We start from the raw sequence: 26,111 nt of genomic DNA on the forward strand, positions 1-26,111 counted from the left end.
TCATAACCTTTCACGTCATGCTCTGAGCATCAAAGAGCCCTAGCAGCCTCATGCCCCCTCCACAGCAGCTTGCTTCTCCTTCTGTGTTTTCTCCCCTCTCCTAGGAAAGTCCTGGCCAACATCCTGCTTCCTCCTCAGCTTCCTCCTCTGCAACTCCCAACAGCCTCCTCACCTTCCAGCAGCCAGAAGCGTGCAGCCGCACAACTCCACGTACCACGAGCCCACCCTGCACAGCTGGATCCTACTTCATACACCCCCACAAGCAGCTCCTGATCTCTTCCCCTTCAGATGGTTCCCATCACGCTCTGCTCAGGCCATCTTCCTAATCACCCCGCCTCCCAAATGGAAATGATGACCAATAAGTATAACATGCTGAACTGTTAGTGCAAGAGATGTAAAACTCTTCCAGCAGCAAAGATAGACTGTTACAGACACAGCTGGCTTCACACTGTGTTTCACCTCTTCATTTTAGAAAACTGTGGAGAAGTTTCCTTGCACTTGATGGTAAAGCTGCACTCTTGGAACTGAACTGTTGCCCAGGTACTGCAGTAGTTTCTGATGGAGGAACTCCCCACAAGATACCACAGCACAGGGAACAGGAGAAGACATGAACAGTAATAAAGGGGGAAAAAATAAGAAATCATGGAAAGGACAGAAGAATGAATGCAGGAGAGCTTGTGAGATACTTGAAAAGAAAAAGTACCATGGAAGAGACTTCACTGCTTTGGACTGAGCCGGACAAGTGCCAGGGGAAGAAAACAGCCTCCCAGACCCTGGAAAGGAAGAAGGCAGGCCATCCCCCAGCAATGCTGAAGGAGAAACTGCTGGGGTGAGGGAGGGAATCCCAGACCTGCAGCATCTGGGCCCAAGCAGACAGACTCCGACAAAGTGCCTGGGGGACCCTAGTGCTCCCAGCCCACCTGGAGCAGCCTTTGAAGACACAAACCTCTGCTTCATCTGACTGGACTTATATCTGTTGAAGGCGTAATTGCCAGCAGCCCAGCCTGCTAAGCCACATGATGGCAAAATGAAGCCATGCATTCACCTGACCAAACCAGAGACACCCCTCGGTGTGTGGCTGGGACACAGCTGGTCTCCTGACTGATGCAACCCAATATTTACTTGCTTGTTTTTGGTGCTTCTGTCAGAAACCTGTTTAGTCAAGCCCCATTTGAGCCAGGAGACAGCAGACTGTGAACAGAGAAAGTGGTGAGAAGGGGGTGACCCGCAAGAGGCCTCCCAGATGAAGCCATCAGCACTCTGGAAAGACTTTAGAGAAGAGGAGCTATTTTATCCCCTTTTGATAAATCAACCTAGCAATGCAGCCCCACTCCAGCATGGCCAAGCATGAGTAACAGAAACTGAACTCCCAAACGCAGCTGCCTTCCTGACACGCCAGCACCCTTTCCCCTCCGCTCTCCCCAAAGCCTTCCCAGGCATGTGATGGCATAGATCCCCACAACGAAACACAGAGGCCTGCTCAAGTTTTGTGGCTGAGATAATATATGCACTGCTAATTTAGCTTCCGCCTCCTGCCACACGGTCAGGGTGTGGACCACCTGCAAGTCAGGCAGCTGCTGGCTGTGGGGGCCTGCTCTGCTCGGCTGTGCCCTTAGAGGTTAAAAAAAAAAAAAAAAAAAAAGCCAAGCAAAGTTGCTGATGATGAACTTGATGAAGCAAACTGTGTCAAGAGACAGTAGGCAAACCTGGTTTAGGCTCTGTACTAAGTTGCCCCCCCATCCTCCTTTGAGGACAGGTTATGTTTAGATTATATTACTTAGTACCAAAGTAAAGTACCCAAGCTCAAATAACGTTTGTAAACACATATACAACTACCTTATATACATACCAAGATATGTCAATAGGGGACTGCCAATTATTTACTTCCTGTAACTAGATGATTACTGTGAACATCTCCTTTGAATTGGTTTTTAACAGCTACCATATAATAACATGCTGCCTCTTCTACCCACTGCATTTCAAGTGATTCACAGACTGTAAAAATAGAATACTTTCCCCAAAAAGACATTCAAATGAAAGTCTGCCTGGTCTACTTGCTGCTGGGTAGTAATTATCTATTTAATTACACAGCTCTATTCTTTGTACTCTGTATTGCAGAGAAAAGATGCTTTTTCAGACGAAACGATCCTCAAACATCTCTAAAACCAGGCCCACTGATTACTGTTTCTACAGCTCCAGAATGAAAGGCACTGCAGTCTGAAAATAAGTGGTAGAAGGCCTTGCTCTGTAACAAAGGAATTACAGGAGTTTAAACAAGAGTCATAGTTTCTTCCTTTATGGCTTCGTATTTCTCATTTTCTCAAAAAAACCCCCAACCCTCTGTGGACCAGATACGTGTGTGGCTCCTTCCCATTGACCTAAATGAGAGTTTGCACATTTGTCCGAGGGCCATAACAGAAGAGATGTTGCTGTCTGCTCCGTAATTTCACCGTAGGCATCATCCAGGTCACAACCAATGCTGCTAGACTGGAAAGATATATCCGGTGTCTGTTATTGTTTTTTCATGATGAATTCCAGGAATAAATTAACTTGTTGTATGTTTTTTAATTATATTAAATCTCCACTGCAAAGATATAGAGATTTTAAATGAGATTAAGTCTGCAAGATACTGAGTTCCTGTAGATGACTCTACCATGCATGCATCTCATCTTTGAAAATGAGATGTTTGACATACTTGCAAATATTGGACTAATATAGGCTGATAAACAAAATGATTTTGTGACTTATTCTCCTACACTTATTAAAAACATAATTGTTCACATTTGAATGAATGACCTTATGCTTAGAATGATTAAGGGAGGGCTGTATCTTGTTCTCTGCTCAGGGCATTAGTCTAGCTATAATAATCCCTGTGCGGATTAACCATGCTGACAACTGTCCTTCTTGAACAACTTGCTTAAGCATTTTCCAAAACTCAGGAACTGGGAAAGTTGAAATTAACAGCTGTGATAAGTCATAAGGAAAATAATTTCAACTACGTAAGCAGATGCTGTAATGCTACTGGCACAAAAGTAGCAGTGGACCCAATAAAACTAATCTTGAGAAAATGAGCTGTTAGTGACAAGACACCCAGCTGCAAATACTGGCAGGCGGACTCACAGCAACAGTTTCAGTAACATGACCCTTCTATTACCTGGTTTCATGCTGTGTCATTTATCTGAATTATAAGACAGGAAGTGCTCCTATCCTCAGTACAGCTCAGAAAGGACTGATCTATCCCCTAACATGTAAGAAATGCTTTGTTGACCACGTTGTTCAATTCTTGAGGCCACCAGTCCCATTACAGGTACAGCTGGTTTGATAATAAAACATAAAACTGTCTTTGCACATATTTTCTCACGAATACATGGTCTCAGGAACAGTATTCTAAGACACAGGAACCTACTTCCTGCTAATCTTGATGTTAGACTAGATATTTAGAGATGGTATGAGAGTTCTAAATGAAGTTATCTTTTCAACAGACCCAAGTCTGACAATGCCAAACATCTACTTACACTGCTAACCAATCTCTCCCATATAAATACCCCTCCAACAGAAAAGAAATAATGTAATCTCCTGAAAAACAGGTTTCATGGATTATTTCTGAAGTACAGGGTAAGAAAGCAAAGAGCTAAAACCTTCCCCAGCTTAATCTGCACTGTAGAGCTGCTTCCTTGTCACACTGTTTCTGGCAATTTCTGTAAACCAGGAGCGACTACAGCAAAACCTGTTATTTTTACCTAAAGGACATTCATCTGCTAATTGTATGCCATCATGTGAACAGAAGAATCTTGAGCCAACTTAAGGATCTAATTCTGCCCCAGAAGCACAAACCTTACATTGTGGGTGACATGAAATAAGCAGTACACTTTTATACCGAAGATGCATGAAGTGGAGGATGGCGAAAGCCACCATGCTAATGCTTTAGGAGCCAGCGTCAGCTGGTCCCTGGACCATAGTGCTGGCTCCAGAGGGCTGCAGCAGGCAGCAAATTCAGTTTTTGCCTACTTCCCCATGTCTTCAGAGTAAGATTAATTTAGGACTCAACTAAGCAAGTGAAACCAACCAGCTTGATAAAGGTTTGAACACCTATCATTACACCTCCAGTCTAGGTACAGCCAGCACAGACATGTTTGGCCACCTCAGTGGAGGTGAAGAAGGGAGAAGCCAGATTCACATTTCGAGCAAACAAGTTAAAACTCCTAATTTTTGTTGTAACAAAACCATTTTATGAATTGAAAACATCTGCTGAAGAGCACCACTAAGAGGGAAAGAGGATGTGGCCCTGCTCATTCCCTTCTTCCTCACAGGTCTCTGAGGGTTGCCAGAGGTAGGGCAGAAGACCACTCTCCTCCAGATGACCACACACACAGAGCACAAAAGATGAAAACCTGTGCACGGGACAGGTTCTCTCCACTGCTCACTGGCAAGTACAGAAAGCCAAATACTTCTCTAACTAGGGCTGTCCAGTGTCAGTTTACTAACAGTCATTTAATCTCTGTAAGCAGAAACACCAAACCTCTAGAACTAATTCATCTTTTCAGGCAAAGAACAGCTGATACTTGGACAGTGAAAAGATAAGCTCACTGGGCTGTGTAACTGCAGCTGAACTATAACCTGGCTAAAGGAAGGGTTTATCATAAGGTATCACTTGTCAAGCTCACAGCCTTCAAGGATGCTGTTTAGCATGAAAGACTGGAGAACTGGGTGTGTGACTGCAGTCTGTTCTTATCCCTGGGGTGGTATTTGCTCTCACCACAGTCATGAAGCCTCTGAGACACTGAGAGAACTGCCTTCAGTCCATGGTAAAATTACTAAAGTAGCAAGAGGGAGATAGACTGCCTTAACGTGAGTATTAACTTTGCTCTCTGCTGGTAACAAAGGAGAGAAGTTTTTGTTACTGAAAGAAATTCAAACAAAGAGAAAAAAATAACAGCAAACAAAAGCAACACTGGTCAGTTCATTTTGGCACACATCAGGCTGCAATTCTGCTGCCAATGTCAATATATTACATGCTGTGTAGCTATAAATTTCACTTGTGTTTGAAAAAACACCAGCATATAGAACTGCTTTGGGTCTGCCTAATGCAGTCTGTCTGTGGACAGGACAGAATTGCTGTCTTTCTTCAGCTGAATGGCCCCTAAATTAAAATCTTTAGTTGCTCTCAAAGTACACGTACCTGCAATCCCTTGTAGCAGCCCACAGACATTAAAAATGCTTTTCTTCATAATACTCTGCACACACATAGTAAAGACAGACACAAATGCCACGGCACAGAGAATCATGATTCCCACGGCTAGGAAAATAGCGGTTGCCTGCCAGAACCCACTGGCAATCTCATTGAAGTTTTCGGCGTAAGGACCACAAAGCGTGTCTCGTCTAGAAAGCTGCATGTGGGAGATTCTGGTGCAGCGCCCGTAGATGCCCAGCGTCGGATGGTAAGGCTCCTGTGACCCCCCCGTTCTGTTGTCCACATCCTCAGAGCTTGAAGGCTTTGCTTTGCCAATCAGCCAGTCTGCGCTCATGAAAGCAATGAGCTCCGCGAAAGCCACCACAATACTCAGGAGAGTCCATAGCATCGACCGACATGTTACAATGACATGACACATATTGATGTTCAGTGCTTCTGATCAGTACAGCTGACAGTCTTAAAATCCAGGCACAAGGGGGGAAAATTAAATTAAGAAAGAACTAAAGGACTCTAAGAAAATCACTGTGGCTGTTCTGCCTGCTCTTTCAGCTCTCAGGCCAAGATGAAATTTCTCAGGAGAAAAAGTGAACGGCCCCAAGTTTTGCAAGCAGTACAGTCATTTGTTCTCTCCGTTTAGTTCCTCCTTTTTTCTTTCTGGGATGATGAGCTCTGAAGTACGCTTTTCTTTCTTAATATTCATACTGGCACATGATGCTGCAGGCTGGCGGGGGAGGCCAAGGACTGCCCACTCTTTGACATCACACACCTACAAGAAAAAAGAGACAACACAGCAGCAGTGAGAAAAAAAGTCTTTGTTTCCGCCCCCACAATGAGCCAAGATCTCTAGCAGACCCACATCTACATGCAAAAGCTCTAACAAGGGCCCGTCAAACAGACCCTGCTGGAAACCTCTTGGGTTTGTCCCGGGGAGTGATTAATCTCCCACTACCCAGCCCGTACTTAAAGGTACATATCTGCTTTGCCCCATCCCATTGCGGGTGTTTGTCAAGCCCTTTGCAAGCAAGGGTCTCAGTAACACCCCGAGGTCCCACCCACTCCTACCACCACGCCCCCACCATTTTCCTCTGGTCGAAATTACCAACGTTGCTGGCAGTTACCCAGCAAAATGTTTGTACACGTTTAAGCAGTTTCACAGACGTGCGCTCCTGCCTTCAGTTTGTGAAGGCAGCACAGCATGCCTTCAGGAAGGAAGCCAGGCACAGCTCCATGTGCCATGGGCACCTGGGTGCAAGGGACAATGAAGGAACCTTGTTCCAACCTTCTGGGCTTCTGCTGACTGCAGCTGAGCCAACCCCAGCCTTGAGAGGAGGTGAACAGCACTGCAGCTGGGGACAGCCCGCCCTGCAATGTGGTGACACAGCCCATTCCTTTGAAGCCTGGGTTTTGCAGGACCGGTGCTTCCCCGGGTTCTGTATCCAGCTTTGCACCGGTGTTTCAGAAAAGCAATCTGCCTGCAGGTATGGCACACACCTCATCTTGAACTGATGCCAACACCAGCAGCCTCACGTGACTTACGCCCCTGTAAACAGGAATCTGTGGAAAAATGCTTCAGTCGCTGCCAAGTGGCCAAGAGCCCCGGTGAGAGGGGTTGCCAGTCAGCCTTAAGATTCCTGACTCCTCTCAGTTACCCCCTTCCACAGCCCTGTGCACACTGGGACTGCAGCAAAATGTTCCCTAGGGCTTTCCCCAAGCCTTTATACTGCCTTTCAGCAGTAGCTGATGACATTCTCAGCTACACTTATCTTAGTGCAAGAGGCAATCAGAGATCACTATACTTCCAACTCCTCTCCAAATACTGGCCTCAAAACAACAAATGGGTCATTGCACATGCCTCTGCCCTCGAACTGAAACTGTGTTGCCTGAAAGCAAGAGTGGGAGCAGGAAATGCCCTCACATTACCCCCTCCATGATGAGAACATAGCACTTCCAAGTTTTCCTCACAAAAACCAAAATACTGACATTGAACTGGAGGCAAGAGAGTTGAGAACCATATCTGGACCTCATTGCTGTGCTGCTGCCAAACAGAAAGGGGTCAGCAGATGCCAGAAAAACAGACATCCCCAATTTTCTTTTTAGCTTTGTCATGGGGTTGGTATTTAATTTCTTAGGGGTTTTGAGCCCACTGGTTGAATCGTAGTCCCACTGAAAGCAAAACAAAACACACCCCCACAACTTCAACATATCCAGAATTTCATCCAGCAATTTCTACTCCCTCCTATACTAGTCTTCGTGAATCATCTGCAAGATTTTATCTGCATTTCTCTTCCTTGTATAGATCTGCACACTCCTCTGGTACTAGCAGATATATGGACTTAAGCTGCTGTGCCAACAAGTGACTTTTGTATCCCTTATTTTGATGTTACAGCATGGCCTTAAAAAAAGGCAAAACATTTAGTTGTACTTTTAGCCATAGGGAGATAACAGTTCAGCTCATTTTCCATTTTCTGGGGGAAAGCATGAAGTTTTCAAGCAACCTGACATACCGATGACTCGAATACACCCTTTGTAATAACAGAGCGCTGACGTGTCAGCCTGCCAAAAAAAGTTAATTCTCTCAGTATTTCCACTGCAAATAACAACTGGAATGTAGGAAATGTCCACAACAAACCTACATTCTTCTGATGTCATCTGCACGATTAAAGAGAATTTAAGAGAAAACATCTTTATTTTTTAAAAGAAGTTCCAAAAAGCTCTAGAATCTGTATTTCTGTGCAAGCACCACACCCATGTGAACTCCTCATCTTTGTAATTCCAGGATTTTAACTGAGGTGCAAGGGACATAAGAGTTGAACACCCATCATAGCTTTACTGTTTACTCTGTACCTGCTAAACATAAAATACCGCTTATTGAACACAGATGAGAACAAAGTTCTTATTTACTTAAGTAGGTGGAAATTCCAGATGAACACTGGCAGCCACAAAAACATGGCACTGATAACAAATGTGGGATGCTATATTAGAATCAGAAGAAAAGACCAAACCACGGCGTTCTTCTCCATTTGAAATGCAAGTGCAAGAATAAATCGCAGTAACATTTTAAAACACAGTATCTCCAGAAAAGTCACTGCATAAGCAAAATAGCCTGTCTAAAGATGATATGGAGATTGTGTCAAATCTCAGGACTTCACTGGAAAATACACTTCCCTGTTTTGGAACACAGGGAAACTTCACAGCACCTAAAAGTTAGTAAATGTCATCGATAACTACAGTTCAACACGATATACTTTGCTTTCCAATGAAGCCTTCACAATTCAGCTTTTCCCAGGTAACGAGTACTTCATTCTGGTACAAAACGTATCTCCAGAGCAATGTATCCCTATTCATGGGAGAATTTCTGCATAAATTTATCCTCACACTAGTGATGCCCTCGAGTAGGAGTGCCACTACCCTACAACTCCTCTTTGTAAGCAGATAGACAGAAACATATGAAGTAGGATGCTGCATAGACCACAGGAGGGGGAGTGGCAATTCTTCTTTGTGACACTTGGCAAGGAATGATTGCAGATGAAGTACTGGAGATAAGTTACAGTTCACTCACACTTGCGTACTTAACCTTTTTCTTCCAACACACCCCACCTTGAGTTTCCAAATGAACCTAACCAATTCTCACGTGGCTCTAACAGCATATTTGTGCATGTATGTTTGTGTCATACATTGAAGCCTTTCCAGCTACAGACTGTGCTAAATAACTGCACTTCATGAAGCTTCCCTCCAGCACTCTGCTCACCCCTTTTCTTCCATTTTTGCTCAACAGAAACTCAAGCTAGGCCATCGTGAGGCTGAAAGCTGGCTGTTTACTCCTCCTCTCAGTCTTCCATCCCTCAACAAGTTTTTTCCATGACAGAATGTACGTTCTTCACACCACTCAATATCCACTTCTGATCAACTGTCAAAATATTTGCTTTGACAGCCCAAATTCAAAATACACAACAGCTCTTTAACCCCTTTAGTATTAACTCATTCAAAATAATTCTTGCTGAGGAAGCAGACTACAGACTACAGTAGGCTCTCCCCTTAGTCATTTGGGCCTCCCACTATTTTTACTATTGCATTCCATTGTATTTGCGTGGAAGGAGGCCATCCACGCTGGGGAAGTGGGTGCCCCTAGAGGGAAACCGCCCTGCACAGCAAGCACCCATGTGAGCCGCACACCATGGCAGCTCCCCAGCAAGAGGGTCTTGGCAGTGCCATCCCACCCCACCATACAGCCCCCTGTTCCTAGGCTGGACAGCACAGCTCTTGAACAGGTCAAAACTACACCTTCAGCCTCATTTACTCTGCTCCCTGAACCATGCTCATGGTCAGGCTCTGCATTAAGTGAAGTCTAACACAGTGAAAAGATGTCAGTGAGAACATCAGATCCTCACATCACCCAGAGACAATAAAACAGAATTCTTGAAGGCAAAAATCTTTTGGTTGTTTTAATCTAACAAAATATCTTAAAGTATCACTAAAACTTTCTTCCTTTTTAGATGCAATTTTGACAGCCAGATACTCTGCCTCAAGTTACACTTTCACGTCTCTGGCTAAGACTGTTCAGCTGTTGCCTTTTACTACACAACACTGCTACATGCTAACTAAATAAATAACATCTATTTTTCTGAACTAGACAAAGAAACACACTTGCCTCCATTTTGCTTACACTGCCAAAACCAGAAAGTCAGAAACTGATCCAAATTACAATATTTGATTTAAAGTTTTGATTTTAGAGATGTTGAGCTATAGGGTTTTGCTTTGGCATACCAGGAAGGAGCAGCTGCAAAGTTCAAATCTGAGTCAATCACGTACCATGGCTGTTTATTTTAAAAAGGTGTTCTACAAGCAATGTACAAGAAACCTGCGAGTACCTTCCACAACAATGTTATAGCCAGTCCTTCACGCTCCCCTTATGGTTTGAGCGAAGACAGGGGCTCAGACAAAACCCTACAATTCAGCTTTCGCCCTTCCCAGCCTGGTTCTGTCAGCTCAAGAGTGAGAATAAATCATCTTTAGATAAGTGGCTTTTGGCTTGGCTTAAACAAACAGCTGAATGGAAGGCCACACAGACTGCTGAAACAGTCCCAATTTATAAAATAAATCCAGGCAAAATTAGACATTTTCTTCTAAAGCTTCCTACAGTCCAAAGCATAACTACATGCAGGAGTTTCTAAACCTTGTTTACAATACACAAGCTTGAGCATCTCATTACCCAAAATGTGCAAATCTTGAAAGTCTGAGTTCTGCTTTCTCTGAAACATTGTTCATTAGCAGTTATAAACACTGTGAAGACGCTTTGAACTGTGAGAGTGGAAGTGGTTCCTATTTATGTTGATGTTTGTAGACTCGCTATTTAAAACAAACAGAAAGAGGCTTACACACTAAGACTCAGTTACCTCACGCTGACCCCCACCCAGGTCGACATGAGCTCCCTCTTTATGCAGCTTCCATCCTTAGGTGATGCTGGACAAGCAAGCTAGTCAACTGTGAGCTCACCCTGCCTGGCAGAGTGAAGCACCACCAAACCACAGAGGGAGGAGTGACAATGTGGGATGAGCATTAGAGATTATTCATTTTCTGAGTAAGTGATATATGTGAGCAAATAAACTTCTCCCCCCACTTGGTCCCCTCACAGGAGGCGCATTCTTCCAGGAGCTGCTGCCCAGGAGCCACTGCCCAGGAGCCAAGGGCAGGCTCCTGCTGACTTCCACTCAGTCTTCAAAGTAGCGGACCAGATACCAAGCAGCATTTCTCAGGAGATACCACCATGAATGCCAACCCACATTGCTAAAGGTGCACTTCTGCATTTCTATCTCCACACCCTTATAGGTGACTTGCAAATGTAAGAGAAGGTACGTTCATCGCATTCCCCTGTCACCAGGGAACAGGGACAAGGATTAGTACTTAAGGAAATACAAGTTGTCCCAAAAGGTTTGGAGTAAGCTTTCTCTGTAGACCACAAGGAGCTCTGCTGGCACTGGTTTCTGCTAAGCAGTACATACTTACCATGGGAAGCACCTGGACCATGAAGAGGGAAGGACACTGGGAAGAGTTCAGTATGTCTTTGTTTTGTTTTTTAAATGCAACACATTTCAAAGTAATCAGAAATATTCAGGGTCAGATAGCAAAACAGGAGAAGGTGCTTTAAGGCTGAAGTGGTTGCACAGCTTCAGACAGACAGCAGAGAACAAGCAAAGGATTTCCTCCCTCTCCATCTACCTTTGTATTTTCATCAAATCATTGCCTACTGAAACAACATTCCAGAGCACAGCTTCTTACTTGAAGAAAAGAGAGCAAAGCTTTGATTAGTTGTCACTTGTGAATTAAAGAAGAGCAAACATTTGCATATCTCATAAATATTTAATTGTTATAAACCTTCGCAGGCATATTAATGAGTGCATTATTGTGACAGGCTGTTGAAAACATGCCATGCTTTGTTCAGAGACAGATGCATTTCACTGGTAATAGAAGGAATGTAGACTTAACAATGCATCATGCCTTGTTCCTGTTGGCACAAGGTAAGATGCGAAATATAACTAAAATATTTTGCAAAATAGTTAAAACTCACTGAAGCGTCCTAATCATATCCCTATTTCCTTGCCTTTCATTTGTACTATGCATGTTTACTTAAGCCTTTTCCTACCAAAGGCAGAGCTTGTAGATGTAAGATCTTAAACTAACCCTTGTGTGTGCAAATGTCTGAATTCTATGTATGCCAGCAGGTAAAAAATAAATAAATAAACAACAACAAAAATATGCTGACAGTGACTTGTTTTCCTGAGGCTGCATGAGATGGTTATTCCATCCCATCTTGCAAGTGGGCTTCCTCCTATCACACTATGGAAAATGCCATCTCATTACAGGTGGATGTGCTTCTAGAATACACCACTGTAAAAGAAACGAATATAAAACTTATTTCCAACTTTTAAAAAAAGCAGTTGAAATGTACTATTCTCTTTCTGACCTTATTAAAAGCTGTGGCAAAACTCCCACTGACTTTAATGGGGCCAATACATCACTGAAAAATCACTAGAAGAATGAGAGTTTCCAAATTTTCAGACCAACTGCAGGGGAGGTTTAAACACAGGATTCATTTCCCTCTTCCCTCATCCAGACAAAACTTTGCTTATTGCCCCCCTGCTAAGAGGAGATCAAGCTAACTCAGATTTCCAGCATCTCCTCTGAACCACAAATTCTCAAGCAGGAGATTTGTTCTATTGCTCTGTATTTATTGACTTACAAAATTCCTTAAACCTACAGCCATTACGTTGTGTTTTGAAAACTTACTCGAGATCTTTTGCAATTCCAAAATTTATTAAAACCTACAAGGCTAAGAAAAGCTAATGTGTAGTATTTCTATTGTTGTTACCTCAAGAGAAAATTACACAGCCCATCAAAAATCATCACTAAGGGAGCAATCTTGGCTACAATTAGTGATAGCCTAACTGCTCAGGAATTTACCAACTGGGAGCGGAATCATGAGTTTCCTTTCCTACTTTGATTCCTCACTAGCTCACTGAAGTCTCAATCTTCAAGAGTCTCATCAGAAGCCCCCTACAATATCACATCTGTCAAGCAGACTCAAATATTCATTGTGTTGCGATTACTTCAGACAACACCTCTTAACTACAGCTTCTAAAGAACTTTGGCAGGGGAAAAAGGGTGTTAGAAGGAAAATAGGAAGTCAGAAGGGAAGTTCTACTAATATTTGGTAGCAAACAAATCCTGCTATTTTTATACTAAGGATTTTTACCTTAAAAGGAAGCTAGGCTTTGGCTGTTTAAATAGTTAATAGTCTGTGCATGAGCTAGAGCATCAGTCCAAAAAAACTTGGAATCTGTGCTTGTTGTAAAAAGCAATTCAATCCCATGAGTTCATCGTGACAGATTTGGAACTGCTCTTAATAATTTATGAATATTGTATTAAGATATTTATTATACTAATATATTGGTTATTGTTTAATACAAGGCTGGTGAGAAAAACAGGCAGGAGAGGAAAGAATGACTCAGTTATGCCACTTCTCAGCAAACTGTGGAGAATCACTTACTAAAAAGACAATACTAAGACAGGAAAAGCCTCGCAAACACAGTGGATCAAAGATGCAGAACTGTTGAGGAAGGAACAGTCTCTCAAACTGGAGGGAAGAGAAGCTGTTTTGGACAAACACGCTTAGGAAAAAGGCACCTATTGGAGGTTCCTGTTGAAATTAGGCGAACATGGGACACCATATTGGGCCCCTCATTTGCCTTTAGGCAAAGCAGATGCCCCTGCAAACAGCCTCGGTTCCTTCTATGAAGGAAACACCGCTTCAGTTAATTCTCGAAAGGAACCACTACCGCATCGCCTTTCACAGTTGTGGCCGCGTTAGCAGAGCAACCGCAAAGGTTATGGATCTCCAGTCTGTCTGAACAGCCTGGGGTGGGTCATTCTTCTGCTAAGACAAGACCTAAGCCTGTAGGCCTGAGGACTGCCCTTTGCGAGCAGGAAAGACCCAGAGGTGTTTGCACTGTTACTCACTGCACATACCTGTAAACAATCTTCTACGTTAGTCCCTCCAGAAAGCCACCAGTTAGCAAGTCACCTCACGGGTGTTGACTGTTCCCCAGCTTCATCATGCGTAACGTTCCCACAGTGCAGAACAGGATGCACTTCGGATCCGGGCGGTACAGCTCAAGCAAACTACCCGGAAACTACTATGGAGAACCTGTCGTGTTTCAAAATATATGTATTCATTTACGTTCTTCTTAATTCAAACCGAAAGTGAAACATCCTTCAAAAATAATCAGTACAGATGAGCAGCTCAGCACAATAATGCATACAAACTTGCTTACGTGAAGGAACATCTTCGTTGAGCAAACACTGACTTTTCATTGTGTGGAGCTGAGGAGAACCACTAGTGACTCAAGGTAACTGAAAAGGGTTGTGATGGATCAGGGCTGCCATGTTTCCATACTGTGTAGATATCTGAAATATCTGGGCGCCATATATAACAGTAAACTTGAAAAAAGTGCATGAAAATCCTTTTATATAGTCTGGAAAAAGGCAATGTACTCAGAGAAACACAGACATACAATATATCCGTGAACATCTACTGAATGTGAGCCTTAACCGTTATTAATGGCTAACCACGGTCAAGAGAGGAGAACTGAAATGAGATGTTTCTGATACTGCATATTTCATTAATTACTAATTACAGGAATACTGCGTTCAGTTGGGATCTCTAAACTTTAAGATGGAAGCTCACTGCAAAGAGCTCAGAAAAACCTAGACTAATAGTTCAAATTCTGGAAACCCCATTTTAGAGCAAGAAACAGAAAGAAACAGATGATTTATTTTAGCAACTGGATTAAATTCTAAAGCCAAGATTGGACATACTTCTACAAGCTGAGCCACGTACAAAATTCTGGCATATTTTACGCATTTTGACTTGCTAGACTAGGTATTGATAAAAGTCCTTTTCTATCCCTAAAATGTGTAAGACTGTGAAAATTAATAACTAATAAAAATTTTTAAAAGCTGGAAAGGGCTAGAGGGAAAAACCATATGCACCCTTCTCAGCTTCACTTTCTCTGAAAATGTTCTACCGTCTCTCTGCCACTGACATCCTGTGGTTGTGACACAGCAGCTCTTAATGGAGCAAACTAAAACTGGACCTGTGTGGGGATATGCATATAGGTGAGGTAGTACTACACCTTCCTGCCATCTAGATACATAGGAAAAATGAAAGGAAGAAGGCAGTATTCACCATCCCAGTTTTCCAGATGAGATGTTCCTCAGTCATATAACAAAGTCTGTAGCAACACTGGGAACTGAACCTGAATGCTGCCATTACAAACCCTAAAATTTTGGGGATTTGATATGCTCCTCAGTGTCCTGCACTGTGCCAGCCACTTTTCTTGTCATCTTTCAAACACAAACCTCAGCTATTCCTCTGTCACTTTGAATCCCCAGCCCTGACATGCTGCCTGCAAAGGTACCCTTCCTTCTCCATGACCGTGGACAAATGATACCAAATGAAATGATCATATCTCCAACAGTAATTTTGACTTTCCTGGTCACTGAGAAACAGTTTTGTTATTAAACTTTTAAAACTTAAATTTTTTTCCTGCAGCATTCACTGTTGAAATAGATAATTCCCACAGCAACAGCTTGTCCATCATTATCAGGAAATACAAATTCACCTGCAAGGAAACAAACTTACCTCTATGACTAGCCTTCTCTACTTGTACTTCAGAGAAGAACGTAACTTCAGTCATAACACCTATAGGGGATGATTCTGCCCACATGCAAACCTTATTGAAGAGAATGAAGCTATAGGACAGTAGCAGATTTTCAACAGGTCCCACAAGGTTATAGGGAGTGGACTTCAGGACAGACATCCTTTTTATGTATTGGGTTGGTGAGGTTTCTTTTTAAAGCTTTCACTGACATTGATCCTTTTGAAAGCAAATGCAGTCTACGAACTAGTGTAAATGTAGCATCTGATTGTACTATTGCCAAAAGGTGAAAAGTTCTTGATTATGTCTTCCCCTTGGGAAATGCAAATAAATCAAAATCAAACCTGCATATCTGAAGATCTCCCAATACCTAGATAGACAACGAGTACTAAGAAAAAGTCCCTGCATACTACCAACTCTAAGAAAATCTGTCTGCTCCGTAAGTTTCAAACATTCAATTGGATTCTGAAAATGATCTTTAAATATAAGATTACCTATTAGATCTCCTTGTTGCATTTCACACTCTGTATAAATATAGAGCTTCAGTGCAAAATTCAAAGTACACCGTACGTACACATACAACACACAGTTTCATTAACTGTCCATCATGCAACTTTCTCTTTCAAAACAATTCTAAACAGTGCACTGCATTTTGTAAACTGATAATGGCAATTATTAACATTAGTTGGTTCTTTAAAATACATGGCTGCAAATTATAAATTTTATCTTCCATTTCCTAATAAAGGCCCTGCTAGAAAACCAACTCATTTCATCACGGACAATATTAAGTAGATTTGAATACATCATTAGCAGCATTTATAAAATGGAAAGAAAATATGGTCATGCAGACCAGATATTGATTTAAACATTTATCAGAATTTTATTCAGAATCTTATCTCGCAAATCCACAAAGGTCTTTCAGTGTCACAGCTTAAGCTGTGCACAGTGCCACCATTTGCATATATTCCCGTTCACAGTATTTTGCTCAAACACATATCTCAGTTATGTTCTGGAACAAACTTCCTAGTTCATGTAGCTGCGCATTCTTTCAGGTGGGCAGAACATGCTCTTCTGCCAGTTTTTGCCTATTTGGTAATGTTAAGACCATAGAATTAATAGTTCAGATAAAGCAATCAAATAATCAAGACCATTTGAGCCTAAAATGGAATACTCTGAGCAAACCAGTATTTTCTTCTTCAAGATGCTTAGCCCTATGTTCTCTCACTGTTGCATAATAAAGTTATGAGATTGGTCCAAAGCATCAAGGGAGAGAAAAGAAAGAAAAAAATCAAAATAGACCAACTAAACGTGAAGAGGACAAAAACATGCCAGCAGAGAGCAAAAGGCCAATGCTATAATCTGCAGCTAGCTTCCTTTGCCAGCAGGGTTTTGTTTTGGTTTTAATGAAGCACTGCTTAACATACTGAAATGCTTTCCAATGACTGCTACCTATTACTAAATTTCACATCTCTGACAATGCACAAAATCTTGCTATTTGACATAGTTAAAGTTTTATCTTGTATATTCATAGTAAAAAAAGCTTGGAAACATTCTCTCTTTACAAAATAACCTTCCTTTCTTCCTGTGTAAAAGCTGAATCCAGAGATTTACCTGTTCTTCATTATAGCAGAGAAAAGATCAGGGGATGTCAGAGTTCTTATTTTACTTAGAATTAACCAGTAACAGTACCTACATAAAAACCTGAACTTCAAAAATGATCATCTCAAAACATCAAGAAAAAATCTGTTACTCTGTTACAAATTCAACAATCCACTGAATAAATCAAAACGGAAACAAAGCAGCTTGCATGCACACCCAGTACCCTGCCAGTCTCCAAGCACTGTTGGATGAGTAGGGTCTGCAATACATGCAGGAGATCATCAGTTTGGCACCTTTTTGAGCCAAAGTGGCACAGCAGGCTCCCTTTTCTTATCTGTATGACAGGGAATACAGTTGTACATGAAACTGGACACAAAATTAATTAATCTGTGTTCAGTGAATGGCATCTTTAAAAACGTAAGGGGTTATTTCTTTGGGGGTTGAACCAAGCATTTGAGTCCTTGCTCCTGGAATCGCTTTTGTCTGTGTATTCTCTGAGCTGTCAAGATGGCACAGGAGTAACAGAGCAGAAGCTCTCAAAGCTTTTTGGTGGAGCCTGGTCCATTTGCAGCACAGCCGGAACATGCCAAAAGATTTAACTGGACTGACTCATCGTTTGGATAATGATCTCACCTGAACTGAAGCTGTGAAAACACCAAGTGGCTTGAGATGACATAATTGCTGTTGCAAAATCTAGATTCTTCTGAAGCTCTCCTAGAAAGAGGGCTTTGTTGGAAAACAGATGAGAAGCTCTTAAAACAGACAGTCCTGGGGATGTGCCTAGAGGCCAGTTGGTACACATGCACAGCTAGGTCAGAGCTGTTGGCAGTACTGCAGCAGCCTGTCAGCAGCAGGCTGTCCTCTCCCAGCTGCAGTTTGTGCCCTATGCCCTTACTGGTTCTGCCGTTGTAGGGCCAAGATCCACCTCAATTGCTCACCTTCATATTTGGAAAAACTTATCACATACTAGGCTTTGATAGTGGAGCTGTCACCACTGGCTTCATTGCTGGCGGCATCTGCACTGCTGTTGATGCCTGCTTTGGTAGTGAGTCTTTGTGCAGCAATATTTTAAGATGCTGCCTGAGCAGCTCTGGATAGAGCATTAGAGAACACAGCTTATCTTTTACCAAAATTCACAGGCTTATCTTCTCTGGACTGGAAGAGACCTACACAGATTGCTGCAGGAGATGAAGAGCAGTTGTGCTCCTCCATGTTCAAGGTGTGTGTCACTGACTACAAAAACATTCATATTTGTTTACTGTATATGTTTCTCCCAAGAAAGGAAAGAACTACTTTGTTCCTTTTTCACTACAATCAAAATCACTATCCTATTCAGGGAAGGGAATATAAAATGCAGAAGATTTTAGATGGCAAGTCATCCTTGTTTTTCTCAGCATGGTGCTGCTAAACAGTTATCTTTGAATGGTGTCAAAACCAAGCTTAGGGTAATTCCTGCCTTCTAAGCATTTTTCTCATTTGCTCATCATGATCATTAAGGGCATGACTCTGCAGTGTGATGTAAGACTTCTATGAGTCCTAGCAGCTGTACTGAACTCTTGAATGCTTTTTCAAAATACATAGTTACAAAGGAAGAACATCAGTATTCATTTCAGGGGGGTTAACATAAAATTATCAGAAAAACTCTAAAGCATTTTGAAGAGTTTGAGGAGAGTCAGTTTACCTAGGACACGCCCAGTATCTTGTCTCCCAACTGCAGGTTGAAATAAGAACCTGCAGGAACTGTGCAGCAATGCAGCTGCACAGCAACATTGCATTCAATTGCCATATGCTAGAGTCAAATACTGCTTACAGCATGTGAGCAGCCCTGATTCTCTTTTTTATTCCACAGACACTGTCTTGTACATGAGGGCTTAAAAACAGTTGAAACTGCAATGAAATATGCTGCAAGAAGAACAAGAATGCATATAGCTCCTTTCTCCAAATGTGGAAAGAACTTTTGTGTACAGATTTTGGTTTCTTTATGAGCTGTTACAATAAGATTGTATAAAAAGGTACTTGGCAAGTTGGTTGGTTTGTAGAAAAAAACAAGCAAGCAAGCATGACACATTATGTTAGATGAGGCATGTCTGTCTAAAATGTAAAATTAACAGCTGGTCACAGTTATACCTAGTAAAACAACCCTCTCCCTTGCTTTCAAACCCATATTTATGTTTAAGGATTTTTTTTTTTTTTAACAGGAAGCTATAAAAAGAAACAATAAGCAGAAAGTACTGAAACCACAAGAAAATGTAAGGAAGAGATAAGGTGAAATACTAAAAATAAATCTGGAGCAGTTGCTACTTGGTAAGGAAGTAAAGTAACAGCTAGAAGAAGAGCATGGTGGAACAAAGCACACTACGGGAATGCAAACGCAGGTGGTTACAATAACCTGTGCAGGAAAGTTGCATGCATAAGAGAAGGTCAATGCACTACTACTATACTCAAAGTCAATGAGAGTGTGCTAAAACACAAAGAGGAACAATAGAAATTATGGACATTCAGTTGCACCTGTGTGGAGACTGATGCACTCTTTCATGCTCCAAGAGCCTGGCTGCTGAAGGCGAACTCAGAAAGCCTGTGCCATTCTCCAAGGAAACCCAGCAAGGCAGCTCAGCTGCACCACCGCTTCTTGACAGCACTGGAGAAAAATAAGCTCTGCCTGACCTGGGGCAGGTTTGACACAAGAAGGTGTCCTCGCTCCAGGTGCCTCTGAGCTGAGGATGCTTTATACCACTCACCAGTACAAAAAACGACATAACCAGAAGTCTAACAATACAAATGTTAAATGATGGCCTAGGAAAAGTGATACTGAATTTTATAAGAAGCTGTAGAAGAATGGCAGATAACTGAAATAATGTGCAAAATAATGGTCAGTGATGGCTTAACCTTTGAAAACTATTGCGAAATTTGTAAAAAGAAGTTTAATACAGAAGATTGGAATTCATCAAACACAGCAGTCACCTTTCAACACTGAAGAATACGGTGCTGGAAGAAAAAGAAAAAAATCAACACAGACTAAACTAAGACCAAGAAACAGGACACGTACGAACTCTTGTAAGCAATTCTCTTAAACCCATGAAGAATATGAAATTATGGAAATAAGTCTAACCTTTCCACGGTGTGTTCCTTTAGAATGACAAACTAAAATCCAAAGCTTAAACTATTATTTCTTTGGGAGGAAAAGATTAAGAAGGGTGTTGGGACAGGCAGGCAGTTATCCCTCCATGCAATTTAAACTATATTTTTTCTCCTGAAAATACTAGGAAGACATGCACAGAAGAATGCTGTTGAAGACAATTTGAGTTAGGCTAAAACTGGATACATCCATTTAGCAGACCCCAAACAACTCAATTTCCTAAGGGTAGGCTGCCATTGAAACTCTTAGAACTGAGGGAGCAAAGCATTCAAGAGGTTCAATACAGCTGCTAGGACTCGGAAGTTTTACATCACACTGCAGAGTCATGCCCTTATGATTATGATGAACAAATAAGAATGTTGCTTAGAAGGCAGGAATTACACTAAGCATGGTTTTGAAACCATTCAAAAATAACTGTTTAGCAGCACCATACTGAGAAAAACAAGAATGACTTGTCCATTTTCTCTTCTTCTTTCTGAAACAACAGAGAAAAAAGCGTTCATTTAAGTTTGTTGGTACTGTACTTATGTGGTAGTTAATCATTCAAGAACAAGCAATGCCTTTGTAAGACAAATGAGGCATGGAAACAATTAACACAGAAAACCTCTATTTGTCTTTTTCCCCTCCCTGTCTTGGTAGACATAAGCCATATTTGAATTGATAGTAAGATACAGGGGATAGTGCAACACTTCCATTACTGCACCTTTCTCAAAAGCACCTATGCTGATTTTAAAAATATACTATAAACTCAGTTGATTAAGTAAGGTAGCATATAAAAAATGTATCTTTTTAAAAATGATTTATATTTAATTTGATAAAATTAAGCATTAGCATAGAGCAGATTTTTAAGTCTGACCTTACTACTACATGAACACCCAAATTAGTTCAAAGTCATGCTCCACCACAGTATCTCAGGGACTTAAGTGTTATTGCAATACTGATAAACTGTTATGCATGCTGTCAAACAGATGCACTGTAAAAAACAGACAGAGAGAAAATAGACAACACACCCCACCTACTTTTTTTCCCCCAGCCCTGAAAGCAAGAAACCGAAGACCATTTCATTCCAACAACAAAAGCCTCCTCAGTGGGGAGGTCCGATGGGGGTGTGTGTTTTGTTTTGTTGTATTTTGAAAAGATTTGCTGGATATATTCTGCAGTAACTTGTCATGCATAATATTATTTAGCTCCTAGTTAAAATAAAATTGTGGCTTAAAGCACAAAATAAATACAGACTATGACACTGAACTTTCAGCTGGTAAAATGCTTTCATATACCTACCAGGATATTAAGACACAAATCCCTTTGGTTAGTGACATTGTTTGAATTTGGTTCCCAGAAGAAACTAATACACAACATCAAGGCTGTAGATACATCAGACTTCTCAACTATAGCAAAACTTTTGAAATGGTGAATATGTTTGCATAGTTGGGGTTTTTTCCTGAGCAGAAAGATTTCACAGGATATACTTAGAAATGCTCAGTATCATTTAAAAATTCTAACTTCATTGCCACCAGTTTATGAACTCATCATTTCCATAAGGCTTGCCTTGCTATTTGATCACAAGCATACAAGCTTCTTTTGAGCATTAACATGCATCTGTAACTGCAGTCTTAGAAACACAACAACAAACTGACTCAGTTACTATGTTTTCACTTAGATTGGCTGGTATTCAGGAAGTGAGAGACTGATTACAAATCATCTGAGAGTGCCCTTGAATGATGAGTGACCTTTTAAAGTTTCAGAAGAATAAACATGTATCAAGAAATCACTGGGAAACAGCTTCTTAAAGAAAACAGGTAATGGAGAAACTTAGTTGCGGGTGAATATATCACTGCATGTCTGTCACATCCTGACTTTAATGTTTTCAACATGACACGGCTGAGTGCCAACCCTCCTCAGAAAATAAGGATGCTTGTTTCTACCCCTCTTCAGAATTAAAATCAATGCTTACATTATATCCGTATTGCCCATATATGCCGTAACACTAGAAGACTACCTATGTCAAAAAACTCTTGTGCTGTGTTGAAGTATTGTGAACTGAGACAGTGGCTTACACTAAGTCCACTAAGCACCTATCAGAAGGTACAAACAATTAGGGGCTTTCCAAGACTGCATTTCAAAGAAACAGTCACGTGAAAAGAATGAAAAAAAATACAATAAGCTAAAACCGATTAAATCAAAGGTAACCCTTACAACCTCTCACTGTAAGGCAGACATGATCTTAAGTAGAGGAATTCAAGAGGCATCTCATTGAAATAAAAGTCAGTAATTGGACCTGCCTATAGCAATGACATATCATAAACACAAGGAACTTCAAGCCTCGGTACCTATCAAGGACCATGAATTAACTGCCACCAACAAGATTAAATGAGGAAAAGTGCAATAATAGAATACTGATGCATTTAGGAACAGCTTTGCTGCCTTCTCAGCCAGAAATCGTACATAACATAGTCTGTTGCTATATCTCAAAAATGTATGTATTTGCTCCGATGTCCAGAAAATTGCAGACACACAGATCTGGAATGTTTCTGGTAAAAGGAAAAAAAAAAAAAAAAACAAACCAATTGGGGGGGGGGGGGGGGAGGAGGCAGGGGGAAGGGACCAGAACAAACCCTACTTCAAAATTGTCCCATTCTCCCCTTCTCATTCAGAAGGAGGTGATAAATGAAGTTTTGTTTTTATTTTTTTAAACTTCTAATTCAAGGACATGTCAGTACTCTTACCAAGACACAGAAGGCAGTGATTCCATGCACTTTCAATGCATCCAGGTTTTTGTTTTACACTTTAGCAAAAGATGTAGACAAGAGAGACTAGAGGACAGCAACAAGAATGGCCAGAGATCTTAAAAATGTGATGTATGAGGGAAGATCCAAGGACCCTTAATTCATATGCAAGAGTAGATGTAAAATATGGTATTAACTGAGGTAAGTAATACAACTAGGATCCTAGAAACAGGGTTCACAAACAGTGCATAAACCCTTAACAGATGGATCTTTTACCCAACAAACAATTTTGTCTTTAAGTATGAGGCACAAGCTAAGTAGTGCACTGTTTTGGGTTTGTGTGGCGCGGGTTTTTCTGGTAGCGGTGGAGGTGCTGCAGGGGTGGCTCCTATGAGAAGCTGCTAGAAGCTTCCCCAGGTCCAAGTCGGACCCGCCTCTGGCCAAGGCCGAGCCCATCACTGACAGTGGTAGTGCCTCTGGGAGAACAGATTTAAGAAGGGGAAACGTGCAGCAGGGGAGGAGATTGGGATGTGAGAGAACCCCTCTGCAGACAGCAAGGTCAGTGAGGAAGGAGGGGAGGAGGAGCAGGGGAGGAGGGGATGCCCCTGCAGCCTGTGGTGAGACATCAGGCTGTCCCCCCCAGCCCATGGAGGGGAGCAGGGGAGCAGATGCCCACCTGCAGCCCGGGGAGGACGCCACGCTGGAGCAGGTGGATGACCCTGATGATGGCCGTGACTCCATGGGAAAGCCCATGCTGGACCAGTCTGTTCCTGAAGGACTGCAGCCCATGGAAAGGACCCACACTGGAGCAGTTGGTGAAGAGCTGCAGCCTGTGGGAATAACCCATGCCAGAGAAGTTCGTGAAAGTCGGACTGTCTCCTGTGGGAGGGACCCCACGGTGGAGCAGGGGCAGAGTGAGGAGTCCTCCCCCAGAGGAGGAAGGAGCAGCAGAGACAATGTGTGATGAACTGACCCCAACCCCATTCCTCGCCCCCCTGTGCTGCTGGGACAAGAAGGGGGAGAAAATTGGGAGTGAAGTTGAGCTAGGAAGGAGGGAGAGCAGGGGGAAGGTTTTTACTTCTCATTATCCTTGTTTTGCTTTCATTGGTAGTAAATGAAATTGATTTTGTTTTTTCCCCAAGTTGAGGCTGTCTTTTGCCCTTGACCATAACTGGTGAGCGATTCCTCCCCGTCCTTGTCTTGACCAGCTTTTCTTTTTATTTCCCCCCTCCTGATCCTACCAGAGGGGGCAGGGAGGAGTAAGTGAGCAGCTTCGTGGTGCTTTGTTGCCAGCTGGGCTCCAACCATGACAGGTACTTAACGACTACACTGCTGAATAGAGCCATAAGGAAACAGAATGGCAGAGACAAAAATCCTGTGTGAACTTAACATTCAAAAATCTGTATACAGACTTTCTCTACCTTTCTCTCAGTTTCAAGTTTCAGCAAGAGCTATGAAAGCAGCTGTGGCTGGCATAAGTTCACATGGCTGGACAGAAGTGCGGTAAGAACTCCAGGGTGATCTGAAAAGAGCTTTCTTTTACAGTGCAACCAAACTCAAGATTCATGCCCTTCACATGGTCAGCTTATAAACTACAGGACAATAAATCAGCCAAATCAAATTAGGATGTGCAGCGCAGTCACTGTATTTCTAGAACACCTCCTCTGGGATGCAGATGCAAGACACCCAAGGGGTTTTGCACTAACTTCCAGCCTAGGTGATGCACACGCTCAAAACAGTCCAGAAGTAATTATAAAACTGAATCCCATAACACTATCTGCTGCTTGGCTTCCTGGCAGCATTAGCAGTGTGCTGCAGGAACCCGCAAGAAAAGCTTTGTACATCACCACAACCCAAGGATATTCTTCCTGAAGTTTTAGTTATGATAGCACAGAGCTTCTCCACATTTCACTTGGTTATACCTAAGGCTGCAGAAAGTAACTACGTATGTATTAGAAAAAAGTTCAACTGACACAATTGTTAGAGAATTTCAAGTTGGGTAAGAGATTCCACTTACACGAAAGGGGAATGAAAGTTGCTGCAGTTCAGCCTAAAATTCCAGCACAGGTTCACTTTATCCACCAAAATCTATGTTCTGCCTTAGTACAGAGATTTTTCAACACTTTCCACTCTTAAAACAGATCTTCATTGCTTACAACTTTGCCGAAACAGCAGTTTGGGCTGAAACTTTCCATACCAGATGCCTGCCACAAGTTTCAGCCAAATGGTTCAGATATTTTAGAAAATTAAGCTACATTTTTCAGCATTAAAAGTTTCTGGTGACCTTTTCTTCAAGAAGGAAAGACACACCTGACAGATTTCAAATGCCTGTTAGCTTGACAGAGAAGATTTATAATAGGGGATAAAATCTTCTCTTCCATCACCTGGTATGCGACTGAGGGGTGCACATCTACCCTGATTTGGCAGTTGTAAGCCTCTCCTAAGTTTGCCTAGCGACTCAAACCTCCACAGACTGCATCCTCACTTTGCACACCTTTCCCTCAGGCTGGAGTCCTGACCAGAACAGCAGAGCACAGTCACTGTCCCCGGGGGACAAGAAGTGATTTCAATCAGCTGTGGACCATGATGGACCAGAGCTGGAATCAGAGCTGAAGACAGGGTGTGCTTTTCTCTCTCCTGCCAGCAGCTGGGCTATGCAGAGGGCCAGGCTGGGGGCCTGCTTTGGAAGGAAACAGTAAAAGAGCTTTGAAAACTAAACCCAAAAAAACAACCCTCCAAACACACACAAACAATAACAACCACACCACGGCTGGAGACTGGGTGGGCTGAAGGAATGAAGTGAGCTGGAAGAAGATGGAGTCTGGATCAGGGAGGCAGGACTCAATGACGAAGAAACAATAGGGTCTGTCCAGGAGGCACCCCAACTAGCTTACTCAGGGAGAGCAACTGAGCATTAATAAGTAAGAGGTGAAAGGCACCTAGAAGTATACAGAATTTATTTTGCATAAGCAACCTCATTTGTGGCATTCCTTGCCTTTTAAAACTCTGCATGACAGTATTCTTAAAGCTCCCTCATTCTGCATCTGAAATGCTACTTCAAAATCTCCACATGCAGTATTGTGAAGAGTGAACTTAGATGCTGTAGCTGAGCCAGCCTAGCAGGGACTCCTTGGAGGCTAAACCTGACCTTTTCCTTACCATTCCCAGATACATTTTCTTTCCACTTCCCTCAACCATTCTGGTGGCCACTGGATCCCTCCATGGGGTGCCTGAATCCACCAACC

The 26,111-nt window shown here is 42.2% G+C and overlaps 1 protein-coding gene across 8 annotated transcripts in view; it reads right to left on the bottom strand.

The window, feature by feature from the left end:
- The window catches only part of LHFPL2 (LHFPL tetraspan subfamily member 2), a 126,432-nt gene that overhangs the window by 12,135 nt on the left and 88,186 nt on the right, over window positions 1–26,111 (bottom strand). For 7 of the 8 annotated variants that reach the window (XM_049794449.1, XM_049794444.1, XM_049794446.1 and 4 more), the window contains one exon: window positions 5,180–5,957. In XM_049794449.1, the coding sequence (XP_049650406.1) occupies window positions 5,180–5,609 (430 nt within the window). In that variant the 5' untranslated portion in view covers window positions 5,610–5,957. Of the gene's footprint in view, window positions 1–5,179; window positions 5,958–13,714; window positions 13,841–26,111 lie in introns of those variants that run through there. The other variant, XM_049794450.1, reaches the window with a different exon arrangement.

Source organism: Accipiter gentilis, chromosome Z (assembly GCF_929443795.1).
Source record: "Accipiter gentilis chromosome Z, bAccGen1.1, whole genome shotgun sequence".
Lineage (NCBI taxonomy): Eukaryota > Metazoa > Chordata > Aves > Accipitriformes > Accipitridae > Astur > Astur gentilis.